Source organism: Palaemon carinicauda, chromosome 8, assembly GCF_036898095.1.
Source record: "Palaemon carinicauda isolate YSFRI2023 chromosome 8, ASM3689809v2, whole genome shotgun sequence".
Lineage (NCBI taxonomy): Eukaryota > Metazoa > Arthropoda > Malacostraca > Decapoda > Palaemonidae > Palaemon > Palaemon carinicauda.
In genome coordinates, this window is record NC_090732.1 from 173,397,715 (window position 1) to 173,414,322 (window position 16,608).

The 16,608-nt window shown below is 34.5% G+C and overlaps 1 protein-coding gene across 1 annotated transcript in view; it reads left to right on the top strand.

Moving 5' to 3' along the window:
* Window positions 1-1,170, top strand: part of LOC137645570 (long-chain-fatty-acid--CoA ligase ACSBG2-like) — a 3,137-nt gene extending 1,967 nt beyond the window's left edge. The window contains exon 1 of the mRNA XM_068378371.1: window positions 1-1,170. This exon is cut by the window's left edge and continues 1,967 nt beyond it. Coding sequence (XP_068234472.1) covers window positions 1-1,170 — 1,170 coding nt within the window.
* Window positions 1,171-16,608: the final 15,438 nt, after the last annotated feature.

A 16,608-nucleotide genomic window follows, 5' to 3' on the forward strand; every position in this document is an offset into this window, starting at 1 on the left:
ATGGTCGATTTATACGGATCCCTTGTGTCGGGTGGGGTGGTTTACTTCGCTGAGAGCACCGTCTTCCGGGGCAACAATATGAAGCTCACGCTGCAGGATGTACAGCCAACTTTCTTCTTTTCTATTCCGCGAGGCTGGGAGAAGTTTTACGAATTAATCTCCCTTGAAATGAACGCCGCTCCGTGGATTAAAAGAATGATTATCAATTTGGCTCGGTCAATTGGCCTTAAGGACAGTAAAATGAGACAGACTGGAGAAACTAAGAGACCATTTGGGTATGGCGTTGCAGATAAGATCATCTTCCAGAAAATAAAAGAGGAACTTGGCTTGCAGCAGTGCACGCAATTCGCTTCTGGCGCTGGTCCCATAGCACCCGAAATTGTAGAATTTTTCCACAGTTTAGGAATTATTCTTTGCGAAAGCTACGGATTATCTGAGTCAACTGGACCACATACTATCGGCAAATCCGATGCCTTCAGGGTTGGTTCGTGCGGTCAAATAACTGACGGATATTTCACAAAAATATTAAATCCTGATGAAAAAGGAAATGGGGAGATACTGATGAAGGGTCGCAATATCACCATGGGTTACGTGAACAAAGAGCAGGAGACCATGGAAACCGTGGACAGCGACGGATGGTTATACACGGGCGACATAGGCCGAAAGGACAGCGATAACTTCTTGTATGTCACCGGCCGAATCAAGCGATTGATCATCGGGGCAGGAGGATATAACATAGCCCCTGAGCCCATCGAGATGAAGGTCAAAGCTAAGCTGCCTGGAGTTAGTTTCCCAGTAGTAATTGGCGACGGAAAGAAGTTCCTAACGATGATCCTTCCAATTGCGACTGAAATTGACCCCTACACTGGGCTGCCCCTTGACACGCTGGCACCGGGTACTGTCAAGTGGTGCAGGGAGATAGGATCGCAGGCTAACACCATACAGGATATTCTAGACGGACCTGATGAGAATGTAACGAAAGCCATTCAAGAGGCTATAGATGAAGTTAATAAAACGGCAAGAAACCATTTATATTTAATACAGAAGTGGGCCATTTTGCCAATGGACTTTTCCGTAATGGGGGGAGAACTGACTCCGACAATGAAGGTCAGGATGGAAGTAGTTTTGAAAAAGTACCAAGATATTATTGATGACATGTACGATGTCTAAGTTAAAAAAATTATGGAAAAGAAAAATACCAAAAAATATATTAAAAACTAAAAATCCAAAAAAAAAAAAACTTTAAAAAATGAAAATCCAAAAAAAAAATATATAAAAACGAAAAAAAAAAATATAAAAAGTGAATATGAGAAAGAAATAAGGACGAAAAAGAAGAGGATAGCAGCATGCAAACAACAAGATAGGGACTATTCAGGATATCAAGTGGATATTCTACAAGTTGAAATCAGCAGAGGGACTTCCGTCTGCTGTTTATCTGTCTGCCTTTATAGATTGCCTTACCTTGTGCAAGAGCCCGGGTCTTACACAAGGTAAGGCATTCTGTACAGACAGACAGACAGACAGCAGAGGGAAGAAGTCTTACTTATTCTAGTAAGCTTTGTCCCTTGGCAAAGATTCACCTGTACTGTTTCTTTGTTAGGTGGACAATTGCAGAAAAAACAAGTCTGACTTCGTCTACAATGCTGTGCTCTCTTGAGATTCCCCAATGCTGCATATAACAGAAAAAATATATAAACTAAAAAATCTCCCCCCAAAAAAAAGATGGCTAAAAGGTTGAAAAAAAGGCAGCTATTCTCCATCTCTACTGGATACCAAGGGGATATTCTATAATTTGAAATCAGCAGAGGGAAGAAGTCTTACTTGTTCTAGTAAGCTTTGTCCCTTGGCAAAGATTCACCTGTACTGTTTCTTTGTTAGGTGGACAATTGCAGAAAAAACAAGTCTGACTTCTTCTACAATGCTGTGCTCTCTTGAGAAGATTCCCCAATGCTGCATATAACATAAAAATATATAAACTACAAAATCTCCCCCCCCCCCCAAAAAAAAAAGAAGATGGCTAAAAGGATGAACAAAAGGCAGCTACTCTCCATCTCTTCTGGATACCAAAGGGATATTCTACAAGTTGAAATCAGCAGAAGGAAGAAGTCTGACTTGCTCCACTATGCTTTGTCCCTTGATGAAGATTCACTTGTACTGTTTCTTTGTCAGGTGGACAAATGCAGAAAAAACAAGTCTGACTTCTTTTAGTACGCTGTGTTCCCTCAAGAAGATTCCATTTTACTGGAATAGTGGATCAGGAATATGTTTGGTGCTGAGAACATAGAATGAAATATAGAGTATGGCCTTCCAGATGCAAGGGAAATAATCATCAAGATGGACTCAGCCTAGAGAAGAAGTCCCACTTGTTTTGGAATGCACTGTTCCTTGATAAAGATTCACTTGTACTGTTTCTTTGTCAGGTGGACAGATGCAGAAGAAATAAGTCTGACTTCTTTTAGTACGCTGTGTTCCCTCAAGAAGATTCCATTTTACTGGAATAGTGGATCAGGAATATGTTTGGTGCTGAGAACATAGAATTAAATATAGAGTGTGGCCTTCCAGATGCAAGGGAAATAATCTACAAGATGGACTCAGCCTAGAGAAGAAGTCCCACTTGTTTTGGAATGCACTGTTCCTTGATAAAGATTCAATTGTACTGTTTCTTTGTCAAGTGGACAGATGCAGAAGAAACAAGTCTGACTTCTTTTAGTACGCTGTGTTCCCTCAAGAAGATTCCATTTTACTTAAATAGTGGATCAGGAATATGTTTGGTGCTGAGAACATAGAATGAAATATAGAGTGTGGCCTTCCAGATGCAAGGGAAATAATCTACAAGATGGACTCAGCCTAGAGAAGAAGTCCCACTTGTTTTGGAATGCACTGTTCCTTGATAAAGATTCACTTGTACTGTTTCTTTGTCAGGTGGACAGATGCAGAAGAAACAAGTCTGACTTCTTTTAGTACGCTGTGTTCCCTCAAGAAGATTCCATTTTAATGGAATAGTGGATCAGGAATATGTTTGGTGCTGAGAACATGGAATGAAATATAGAGTGTGGCCTTCCAGATGCAAAGGAAATAATGTAACGAAAGCCATTCAAGAGGCTATAGATGAAGTTAATAAAACGGCAAGAAACCCTTTACATTTAATACAGAAGTGGGTAATTTTGCCAATGGACTTTTCCGTAATGGGGGGAGAACTGACACCGACAATGAAGGTCAGGATGGAAGTAGTTTTGAAAAAGTACCAAAATATTATTGATGACATGTACGATGTCTAAGTTAAAAAAATTAGGAAAAAGAAAAATACCAAAAAAATATATTAAAAACTAAAAATCCGAAAAAAAACTTAAAAAAATGAAAATCCAAAAAAAAATATATAAAAACTGGAAAGAAAAAAAATATAAAAAGTGAATATAAGAAAGAAATAAGGACGAAAAAGAAGAGGATAGCAGCATGCAAACAACAAGATAGGGACTATTCAGGATATCAAGTGGATATTCTACAAGTTGAAATCAGCAGAGGGACTTCCGTCTGCTGTTTATCTGTCTGCCTTTATAGATTGCCTTACCTTGTGCAAGAGCCCGGGTCTTACACAAGGTAAGGCATTCTGTACAGACAGACAGACAGACAGCAGAGGGAAGAAGTCTTACTTATTCTAGTAAGCTTTGTCCCTTGGCAAAGATTCACCTGTACTGTTTCTTTGTTAGGTGGACAATTGCAGAAAAAACAAGTCTGACTTCTTCTACAATGCTGTGCTCTCTTGAGATTCCCCAATGCTGCATATAACAGAAAAAATATATAAACAACAAAATCTTTCCCCCCCCAAAAAAAAGATGGCTAAAAGGTTGAAAAAAAGGCAGATATTCTCCATCTCTTCTGGATACCAAGGGGATATTCTATAATTTGAAATCAGCAGAGGGAAGAAGTCTTACTTGTTCTAGTAAGCTTTGTCCCTTGGCAAAGATTCACCTGTACTGTTTCTTTGTTAGGTGGACAATTGCAGATGCAAGGGAAATAATCATCAAGATGGACTCAGCCTAGAGAAGAAGTCCCACTTGTTTTGGAATGCACTGTTCCTTGATAAAGATTCACTTGTACTGTTTCTTTGTCAGGTGGACAGATGCAGAAGAAACAAGTCTGACTTCTTATAGTACGCTGTGTTCCCTCAAGAAGATTCCATTTTACTGGAATAGTGGATCAGGAATATGTTTGGTGCTGAGAACATAGAATGAAATATAGAGCGTGGCCTTCCAGATGCAAGGGAAATAATCTACAAGATAGACACAGCCTAGAGAAGAAGTCCCACTTGTTTTGGAATGCACTGTTCCTTGATAAAGATTCACTTGTACTGTTTCTTTGTCAAGACAGATGCAGAAGAAACAAGTCTGACTTCTTTTAGTACGCTGTGTTCCCTCAAGAAGATTCCATTTTACTTAAATAGTGGATCAGGAATATGTTTGGTGCTGAGAACATAGAATGATATATAGAGTGTGGCCTTCCAGATGCAAGGGAAATAATCTACAAGATGGACTCAGCCTAGAGAAGAAGTCCCACTTGTTTTGGAATGCACTGTTCATTGATAAAGATTCACTTGTACTGTTTCTTTGTCAGGTGGACAGATGCAGAAGAAACAAGTCTGACTTCTTTTAGTACGCTGTGTTCCCTCAAGAAGATTCCATTTTAATGGAATAGTGGATCAGGAATATGTTTGGTGCTGAGAACATGGAATGAAATATAGAGTGTGGCCTTCCAGATGCAAAGGAAATAATCTACAAGATGGACTCAGTCTAGAGAAGAAGTCCCACTTGTTTTGGAATGCACTGTTCCTTGATAAAGATTCACTTGTACTCTTTTTTTTTTGTCAGGTGGACAGATGCAGAAGAAACAAGTCTGACTTCTTTTAGTACGCTGTGTTCCCTCAAGAAGATTCCATTTTACTGGAATAGTGGATCAGAAATATGTTTGGTGCTGAGAACATAGAATGAAATATAGAGCGTGGCCTTCCAGATGCAAGGGAAATAATCTACAAGATAGACACAACCTAGAGAAGAAGTCCCACTTGTTTTGGAATGCACTGTTCCTTGATAAAGATTCACTTGTACTGTTTCTTTGTCAAGTGGACAGATGCAGAAGAAACAAGTCTGACTTCTTTTAGTACGCTGTGTTCCCTCAAGAAGATTCCATTTTACTTAAATAGTGGATCAGGAATATGTTTGGTGCTGAGAACATAGAATGATATATAGAGTGTGGCCTTCCAGATGCAAGGGAAATAATCTACAAGATGGACTCAGCCTAGAGAAGAAGTCCCACTTGTTTTGGAATGCACTGTTCCTTGATAAAGATTCACTTGTACTGTTTCTTTGTCAGGTGGACAGATGCAGAAGAAACAAGTCTGACTTCTTTTAGTACGCTGTGTTCCCTCAAGAAGATTCCATTTTAATGGAATAGTGGATCAGGAATATGTTTGGTGCTGAGAACATGGAATGAAATATAGAGTGTGGCCTTCCAGATGCAAAGGAAATAATCTACAAGATGGACTCAGTCTAGAGAAGAAGTCCCACTTGTTTTGGAATGCACTGTTCCTTGATAAAGATTCACTTGTACTCTTTTTTTGTCAGGTGGACAGATGCAGAAGAAACAAGTTTGACTTCTTTTAGTACGCTGTGTTCCCTCAAGAAGATTCCATTTTACTGGAATAGTGGATCAGAAATATGTTTGGTGCTGAGAACATAGAATAAAATATAGAATGGGGCCTTTCAGATAGAAAGGAAATAATCTACAAGATGGACTCAGCCTAGAGAAGAAGTCCCACTTGTTTTGGAATGCACTGTTTCTTGATAAAGATTCACTTGTACTGTTTCTTTGTCAGGTGGACATATGCCGAAGAAACAAGTCTGACTTCTTTTAGTACGCTGTGTTCCCTCAAGAAGATTCCATTTTACTGGAATATTGGATAAGAAATATGTTTGGTGCTGAGAACATAGAATAAAATATAGAATGTGGCCCTTCAGATAGAAAGGAAATAATTACAAGATGGACTCAGCCTAGAGAAGAAGTCCCACTTGTTTTGGAATGCACTGTTCCTTGATAAAGATTCACTTATACTGTTTCTTTGTCAGGTGGACAGATGCAGAAGAAACAAGTCTGACTTCTTTTAGTACGCTGTGTTCCCTCAAGAAGATTCCATTTTACTGGAATAGTGGATCAGGAATATGTTTGGTGCTGAGAACATAGAATTAAATATAGAGTGTGGCCTTCCAGATGCAAAGGAAATAATCTACAAGATGGACTCAGCCTTGAGAAGAAGTCCCACTTGTTTTGGAATGCACTGTTCCTTGATAAAGATTCACTTGTACTGTTTCTTTGTCAGGTGGACAGATGCAGAAGAAACAAGTCTGACTTCTTTTAGTACGCTGTGTTCCCTCAAGAAGATTCCATTTTACTGGAATAGTGGATCAGGAATATGTTTGGTGCTGAGAACATAGAATTAAATATAGAGTGTGGCCTTCCAGATGCAAAGGAAATAATCTACAAGATGGACTCAGTCTAGAGAAGAAGTCCCACTTGTTTTGGAATGCACTGTTCCTTGATAAAGATTCACTTGTACTGTTTCTTTGTCAGGTGGACAGATGCAGAAGAAACAAGTCTGACTTCTTTTAGTACGCTGTGTTCCCTCAAGAAGATTCCATTGTTCTGGAATAGTGAATCAGGATTATGTTTATAGCTGTAAAAAAAAAAAATAAAATAAAAATAAAAATAAAAAAAAATAAAAAATTTTAGTATAAGTTTCAGTTGAACTTTTTAGTATAATTTTAAGTTGAATTTTTCAGTTTACTGCTGTGAACTTAGAAAAAATAAAAATCCAAAAAAATAAAAAAAATATAAAAAAAAAATAAAAAAATGAAAAAAAAATTGAAAAAAAAAATATATATATATAGTGGAAAAATATTTTTAGTATAAGTTTCAGTTAAAATTTTTAGTATAAGTTTCAGTTCAATTTTTTAGTAAAAGTTTCAGTTGAATTTTTTAGTATAAGTTTCAGTTGAATTTTTCAGTTTAGTGCTGTGAACTTAGAAAAAAATAAAAATCCAAAAAAATAAAAAATATAAAACATGCAAAAAAAAATATATATAATGGAAAATATTTTTTGTATAAGTTTCAGTTGAGTTTTAGTATAGTTTAGTGAATAAGCTTTTAATGTAGGGCCTTCCAGATGCAAATGGAATATTCTGCAAGAAGGATTCAGCAGAGGGAAGAAGTCCTACTTGTTTTGGAATGCACTGTCCCTTGTCAAAGATTCACCTGTACTGTTTCTTTGTCAGGTGGACAGATGCAGAAGAAACAAGGGTTACTTCTTTTAGTACGCTGTGTTCCCTCAAGAAGATTCCATTTTACTGGAATAGTGGATCAGGAATATGTTTGGTGCTGAGAACATAGAATGAAATATAGAGTGTGGCCTTCCAGATGCAAGGGAAATAATCTACAAGATGGACTCAGTCTAGAGAAGAAGTCCCACTTGTTTTGGAATGCACTGTTCCTTGATAAAGATTCACTTGTACTGTTTCTTTGTCAGGTGGACAGATGCAGAAGAAACAAGTCTGACTTCTTTTAGTACGCTGTGTTCCCTCAAGAAGATTCCATTTTACTGGAATAGTGGATCAGGAATATGTTTGGTGCTGAGAACATAGAATTAAATATAGAGTGTGGCCTTCCAGATGCAAAGGAAATAATCTACAAGATGGACTCAGTCTAGAGAAGAAGTCCCACTTGTTTTGGAATGCACTGTTCCTTGATAAAGATTCACTTGTACTGTTTCTTTGTCAGGTGGACAGATGCAGAAGAAACAAGTCTGACTTCTTTTAGTACGCTGTGTTCCCTCAAGAAGAATCCATTTTACTGGAATAGTGGATCAGGAATATGTTTGGTGCTGAGAACATAGAATTAAATATAGAGTGTGGCCTTCCAGATGCAAAGGAAATAATCTACAAGATGGACTCAGTCTAGAGAAGAAGTCCCACTTGTTTTGGAATGCACTGTTCCTTGATAAAGATTCACTTGTACTGTTTCTTTGTCAGGTGGACAGATGCAGAAGAAACAAGTCTGACTTCTTTTAGTACGCTGTGTTCCCTCAAGAAGATTCCATTTTACTGGAATAGTGGATCAGGAATATGTTTGGTGCTGAGAACATAGAATTAAATATAGAGTGTGGCCTTCCAGATGCAAAGGAAATAATCTACAAGATGGACTCAGTCTAGAGAAGAAGTCCCACTTGTTTTGGAATGCACTGTTCCTTGATAAAGATTCACTTGTACTGTTTCTTTGTCAGGTGGACAGATGCAGAAGAAACAAGTCTGACTTCTTTTGGAACGCTGTGTTCCCTCAAGAAGATTCCATTGTTCTGGAATAGTGAATCAGGATTATGTTTATAGCTGTAAAAAAAAAATAAAATAAAAATAAAAATAAAAAAAAATAAAAAATTTTAGTATAAGTTTCAGTTGAACTTTTTAGTATAATTTTAAGTTGAATTTTTCAGTTTACTGCTGTGAACTTAGAAAAAATAAAAATCCCCAAAAATTAAAAAAATATAAAAATAAAAAAAAATGAAAAAAATGAAAAAAAAATTTAAGAAAAAAAAAAATATATATATATATATAGTGGAAAAATATTTTTAGTATAAGTTTCAGTTAAAATTTTTAGTATAAGTTTCAGTTCAATTTTTTAGTATAAGTTTCAGTTGAATTTTTTAGTATAAGTTTCAGTTGAATTTTTCAGTTTAGTGCTGTGAACTTAGAAAAAAATAAAAATCCAAAAAAATAAAAAATATAAAACATGCAAAAAAAATATATATAATGGAAAATATTTTTTGTATAAGTTTCAGTTGAGTTTTAGTATAGTTTAGTGAATAAGCTTTTAATGTAGGGCCTTCCAGATGCAAATGGAATATTCTGCAAGAAGGATTCAGCAGAGGGAAGAAGTCCTACTTGTTTTGGAATGCACTGTCCCTTGTCAAAGATTCACCTGTACTGTTTCTTTGTCAGGTGGACAGATGCAGAAGAAACAAGTGTTACTTCTTTTAGTACGCTGTGTTCCCTCAAGAAGATTCCATTTTACTGGAATAGTGGATCAGGAATATGTTTGGTGCTGAAAACATAGAATGAAATATAGAGTGTGGCCTTCCAGATGCAAGGGAAATAATCTACAAGATGGACTCAGTCTAGAGAAGAAGTCCCACTTGTTTTGGAATGCACTGTTCCTTCATAAAGATTCACTTGTACTGTTTCTTTGTCAGGTGGACAGATGCAGAAGAAACAAGTCTGACTTCTTTTGGGACGCTGTGTTCCCTCAAGAAGATTCCATTTTACTGGAATAGTGGATCAGGAATATGTTTGGTGCTGAGAACATAGAATGAAATATAGTGTGTGGCCTTCCAGATGCAAAGGAAATAATCTACAAGATGGACTCAGTCTAGAGAAGAAGTCCCACTTGTTTTGGAATGCACTGTTCCTTGATAAAGATTCACTTGTACTGTTTCTTTGTCAGGTGGACAGATGCAGAAGAAACAAGTCTGACTTCTTTTAGTACGCTGTGTTCCCTCAAGAAGATTCCATTGTTCTGGAATAGTGAATCAGGATTATGTTTATAGCTGTAAAAAATAAAATAAAATAATAAAAATAAAAAAAAATAAAAAATTTTAGTATAAGTTTCAGTTGAACTTTTTAGTATAATTTTAAGTTGAATTTTTCAGTTTACTGCTGTGAACTTAGAAAAAATAAAAATCCCAAAAAATTAAAAAAATATAAAAATAAAAAAAAAAATAAAAAAATGAAAAAAAAATTGAAGAAAAAAAAATATATATATATAGTGGAAAAATATTTTTAGTATAAGTTTCAGTTAAAATTTTTAGTATAAGTTTCAGTTCAATTTTTTAGTATAAGTTTCAGTTGAATTTTTTAGTATAAGTTTCAGTTGAATTTTTCAGTTTAGTGCTGTGAACTTAGAAAAAAATAAAAATCCAAAAAAATAAAAAATATAAAACATGCAAAAAAAAATATATATAATGGAAAATATTTTTTGTATAAGTTTCAGTTGAGTTTTAGTATAGTTTAGTGAATAAGCTTTTAATGTAGGGCCTTCCAGATGCAAATGGAATATTCTGCAAGAAGGATTCAGCAGAGGGAAGAAGTCCTACTTGTTTTGGAATGCACTGTCCCTTGTCAAAGATTCACCTGTACTGTTTCTTTGTCATGTGGACAGATGCAGAAGAAACAAGTGTTACTTCTTTTAGTACGCTGTGTTCCCTCAAGAAGAATCCATTTTACTGGAATAGTGGATCAGGAATATGTTTGGTGCTGAGAACATAGAATGAAATATAGAGTGTGGCCTTCCAGATGCAAGGGAAATAATCTACAAGATGGACTCAGTCTAGAGAAGAAGTCCCACTTGTTTTGGAATCCACTGTTCCTTGATAAAGATTCACTTGTACTGTTTCTTTGTCAGGTGGACAGATGCAGAAGAAACAAGTCTGACTTCTTTTAGTACGCTGTGTTCCCTCAAGAAGATTCCATTTTACTGGAATAGTGGATCAGGAATATGTTTGGTGCTGAGAACATAGAATGAAATATAGTGTGTGGCCTTCCAGATGCAAAGGAAATAATCTACAAGATGGACTCAGTCTAGAGAAGAAGTCCCACTTGTTTTGGAATGCACTGTTCCTTGATAAAGATTCACTTGTACTGTTTCTTTGTCAGGTGGACAGATGCAGAAGAAACAAGTCTGACTTCTTTTAGTACGCTGTGTTCCCTCAAGAAGATTCCATTGTTCTGGAATAGTGAATCAGGATTATGTTTATAGCTGTAAAAAAAAAAAATAAAATAAAAATAAAAATAAAAAAAAATAAAAAATTTTAGTATAAGTTTCAGTTGAACTTTTTAGTATAATTTTAAGTTGAATTTTTCAGTTTACTGCTGTGAACTTAGAAAAAATAAAAATCCCCAAAAATTAAAAAAATATAAAAATAAAAAAAAAAATAAAAAAATGAAAAAAAAATTGAAGAAAAAAAATATATATATATATAGTGGAAAAATATTTTTAGTATAAGTTTCAGTTAAAATTTTTAGTATAAGTTTCAGTTCAATTTTTTAGTATAAGTTTCAGGTGAATTTTTTAGTATAAGTTTCAGTTGAATTTTTCAGTTTAGTGCTGTGAACTTAGAAAAAAATAAAAATCCAAAAAAATAAAAAATATAAAACATGCAAAAAAAAATATATATAATGGAAAATATTTTTTGTATAAGTTTCAGTTGAGTTTTAGTATAGTTTAGTGAATAAGCTTTTAATGTAGGGCCTTCCAGATGCAAATGGAATATTCTGCAAGAAGGATTCAGCAGAGGGAAGAAGTCCTACTTGTTTTGGAATGCACTGTCCCTTGTCAAAGATTCACCTGTACTGTTTCTTTGTCAGGTGGACAGATGCAGAAAAAACAAGTGTTACTTCTTTTAGTACGCTGTGTTCCCTCAAGAAGATTCCATTTTACTGGAATAGTGGATCAGGAATATGTTTGGTGCTGAAAACATAGAATGAAATATAGAGTGTGGCCTTCCAGATGCAAGGGAAATAATCTACAAGATGGACTCAGTCTAGAGAAGAAGTCCCACTTGTTTTGGAATGCACTGTTCCTTGATAAAGATTCACTTGTACTGTTTCTTTGTCAGGTGGACAGATGCAGAAGAAACAAGTCTGACTTCTTTTAGTACGCTGTGTTCCCTCAAGAAGATTCCATTTTACTGGAATAGTGGATCAGGAATATGTTTGGTGCTGAGAACATAGAATTAAATATAGAGTGTGGCCTTCCAGATGCAAAGGAAATAATCTACAAGATGGACTCAGTCTAGAGAAGAAGTCCCACTTGTTTTGGAATGCACTGTTCCTTGATAAAGATTCACTTGTACTGTTTCTTTGTCAGGTGGACAGATGCAGAAGAAACAAGTGTTACTTCTTTTAGTACGCTGTGTTCCCTCAAGAAGAATCCATTTTACTGGAATAGTGGATCAGGAATATGTTTGGTGCTGAGAACATAGAATTAAATATAGAGTGTGGCCTTCCAGATGCAAAGGAAATAATCTACAAGATGGACTCAGTCTAGAGAAGAAGTCCCACTTGTTTTGGAATGCACTGTTCCTTGATAAAGATTCACTTGTACTGTTTCTTTGTCAGGTGGACAGATGCAGAAGAAACAAGTCTGACTTCTTTTAGTACGCTGTGTTCCCTCAAGAAGATTCCATTTTACTGGAATAGTGGATCAGGAATATGTTTGGTGCTGAGAACATAGAATTAAATATAGAGTGTGGCCTTCCAGATGCAAAGGAAATAATCTACAAGATGGACTCAGTCTAGAGAAGAAGTCCCACTTGTTTTGGAATGCACTGTTCCTTGATAAAGATTCACTTGTACTGTTTCTTTGTCAGGTGGACAGATGCAGAAGAAACAAGTCTGACTTCTTTTGGGACGCTGTGTTCCCTCAAGAAGATTCCAATTTTCTGGAATAGTGAATCAGGATTATGTTTATAGCTGTAAAAAAAAAAATAAAATAAAAATAAAAATAAAAAAAAATAAAAAATTTTAGTATAAGTTTCAGTTGAACTTTTTAGTATAATTTTAAGTTGAATTTTTCAGTTTACTGCTGTGAACTTAGAAAAAATAAAAATCCCCAGAAATTAAAAAAATATAAAAATGAAAAAAAAAATAAAAAAAGGAAAAAAAAATTGAAGAAAAAAATATATATATATATATATAGTGGAAAAATATTTTTAGTATAAGTTTCAGTTAAAATTTTTAGTATAAGTTTCAGTTCAATTTTTTAGTATAAGTTTCAGTTGAATTTTTTAGTATAAGTTTCAGTTGAATTTTTCAGTTTAGTGCTGTGAACTTAGAAAAAAATAAAAATCCAAAAAAATAAAAAATATAAAACATGCAAAAAAAAAATATATATAATGGAAAATATTTTTTGTATAAGTTTCAGTTGAGTTTTAGTATAGTTTAGTGAATAAGCTTTTAATGTAGGGCCTTCCAGATGCAAATGGAATATTCTGCAAGAAGGATTCAGCAGAGGGAAGAAGTCCTACTTGTTTTGGAATGCACTGTCCCTTGTCAAAGATTCACCTGTACTGTTTCTTTGTCAGGTGGACAGATGCAGAAGAAACAAGTGTTACTTCTTTTAGTACGCTGTGTTCCCTCAAGAAGATTCCATTTTACTGGAATAGTGGATCAGGAATATGTTTGGTGCTGAAAACATAGAATGAAATATAGAGTGTGGCCTTCCAGATGCAAGGGAAATAATCTACAAGATGGACTCAGTCTAGAGAAGAAGTCCCACTTGTTTTGGAATGCACTGTTCCTTCATAAAGATTCACTTGTACTGTTTCTTTGTCAGGTGGACAGATGCAGAAGAAACAAGTCTGACTTCTTTTGGGACGCTGTGTTCCCTGAAGAAGATTCCATTTTACTGGAATAGTGGATCAGCAATATGTTTGGTGCTGAGAACATAGAATGAAATATAGTGTGGCCTTCCAGATGCAAAGGAAATAATCTACAAGATGGACTCAGTCTAGAGAAGAAGTCCCACTTGTTTTGGAATGCACTGTTCCTTGATAAAGATTCACTTGTACTGTTTCTTTGTCAGGTGGACAGATGCAGAAGAAACAAGTCTGACTTCTTTTAGTACGCTGTGTTCCCTCAAGAAGATTCCATTGTTCTGGAATAGTGAATCAGGATTATGTTTATAGCTGTAAAAAAAAAATAAAATAAAAATAAAAATAAAAAAAAATAAAAAATTTTAGTATAAGTTTCAGTTGAACTTTTTAGTATAATTTTAAGTTGAATTTTTCAGTTTACTGCTGTGAACTTAGAAAAAATAAAAATCCCAAAAAATTAAAAAAACATAAAAATAAAAAAAAAAATAAAAAAATGAAAAAAAAAAATTGAAGAAAAAAAATATATATATATAGTGGAAAAATATTTTTAGTATAAGTTTCAGTTAAAATTTTTAGTATAAGTTTCAGTTCAATTTTTTAGTATAAGTTTCAGTTGAATTTTTTAGTATAAGTTTCAGTTGAATTTTTCAGTTTAGTGCTGTGAACTTAGAAAAAAATAAAAATCCAAAAAAATAAAAAATATAAAACATGCAAAAAAAAATATATATAATGGAAAATATTTTTTGTATAAGTTTCAGTTGAGTTTTAGTATAGTTTAGTGAATAAGCTTTTAATGTAGGGCCTTCCAGATGCAAATGGAATATTCTGCAAGAAGGATTCAGCAGAGGGAAGAAGTCCTACTTGTTTTGGAATGCACTGTCCCTTGTCAAAGATTCACCTGTACTGTTTCTTTGTCAGGTGGACAGATGCAGAAGAAACAAGTGTTACTTCTTTTAGTACGCTGTGTTCCCTCAAGAAGAATCCATTTTACTGGAATAGTGGATCAGGAATATGTTTGGTGCTGAGAACATAGAATGAAATATAGAGTGTGGCCTTCCAGATGCAAGGGAAATAATCTACAAGATGGACTCAGTCTAGAGAAGAAGTCCCACTTGTTTTGGAATGCACTGTTCCTTGATAAAGATTCACTTGTACTTTTTCTTTGTCAGGTGGACAGATGCAGAAGAAATAAGTCTGACTTCTTTTAGGACGCTGTGTTCCCTCAAGAAGATAAAATTTTACTGGAATAGTGGATCAGGAATATGTTTGGTGCTGAGAACATAGAATGAAATATAGAGTGTGGCCTTCCAGATGCAAAGGAAATAATCTACAAGATCGACTCAGCCTAGAGAAGAAGTCCCACTTGTTTTGGAATGCACTGTTCCTTTATAAAGATTCACTTGTACTGTTTCTTTGTCAGGTGGACAGATGCAGAAGAAACAAGTCTGACTTCTTTTAGGACGCTGTGTTCCCTCAAGAAGATTCCATTTTACTGGAATAGTGGATCAGGAATATGTTTGGTGCTGAGAACATAGAATTAAATATGGAGTCCGGCCTTTCACATATAAAGGAAATAATCTACAAGATGGACTCAGCCTAGAGAAGAAGTCCCACTTGTTTTAGAATGCACTGTTCCTTGATAAAGATTCACTTGTACTGTTTCTTTGTCAGGTGGACAGATGCAGAAGAAATAAGTCTGACTTCTTTTAGGACGCTGTGTTCCCTCAAGAAGATTCCATTGTTCTGGAATAGTGAATCAGGATTATGTTTATAGCTGTAAAAAAAAAAAAAAATAAATAAAATAAAATAAAAATAAAAAAAATAAAAATTTTTAGTATAAGTTTCAGTTGAACTTTTTAGTATAATTTTAAGTTGAATTTTTCAGTTTACTGCTGTGAACTTAGAAAAAATAAAAATCCAAAAAAATTAAAAAAATATAAAAATAAAAGAAAAAAAATAAAAAAATGAAAAAAAAATTGAAGAAAAAAAAAATATATATATATAGTGGAAAAATAGTTTTAGTATAAGTTTCAGTTAAAATTTTTAGTATAAGTTTCAGTTCAATTTTTTAGTATAAGTTTCAGTTGAATTTTTTAGTATAAGTTTCAGTTGAATTTTTCAGTTTAGTGCTTTGAACTTAGAAAAAAATAAAAATCCAAAAAAATAAAAAAATATAAAACATCCAAAAAAAAAATATATATAATGGAAAATATTTTTTGTATAAGTTTCAGTTGAGTTTTAGTATAGTTTAGTGAATAAGCTTTTAATGTAAGGCCTTCCAGATGCAAATGGAAGATTCTGCAAGAAGGATTCAGCAGAGGGAAGAAGTCCTACTTGTTTTGGAATGCACTGTTCCTTGACAAAGATTCACCTGTACTGTTTCTTTGTTAGGTGGACAAATGCAGGAGAAACAAGTCTTACTTCTTCTATTATGTTGTGCCCTCTTAAGAAGCTTCCCAAACGTTGCATATATTATAGACAAAAATACATGAACTGGAAAATCCTTCTAAAAAAAGAAAAAAAAAATCACAAAAAGAAGATAACTTTAAGGAAAAAAAATAGCAACTATTCTCCAACTCTTCTGAATACCAAACGGATATTCTACAAGATGAACTCAGCAGAGAGAAGAAGTCTGACTTGCTCCACTATGCTTTGTCCCTTGATGAAGATTCACCTGTACTGTTTCTTTGTCAGGTGGACAGATGCAAAAGAAAAGAGTCTGACTTCTTTTAGTACGCTGTGTTCCCTCAAGAATATTCCATTTTACTGGAATAGTGGATCAGGAATATGTTTGGTGCTGAGAACATAGAATGAAATATAGAGTGTGGCCTTCCAGATGCAAGGGAAATAATCTACAAGATGGACTCAGTCTAGAGAAGAAGTCCCACTTGTTTTGGAATACACTGTTCCTTGATAAAGATTCACTTGTACTGTTTCTTTGTCAGGTGGACACATGCAGAAGAAACTAGTCTGACTTCTTTTAGTACGCTGTGATACCTCAAGAAGAATCCATTTTACTGGAATAGTGGATCAGGAATATGTTTGGTACTGAGAACATAGAATTAAATATGGAGTCCGGCCTTTCACATAGAAAGGAAATAATCTACAATATGGACTCAGCCTAGAGAAGAAGTCCCACT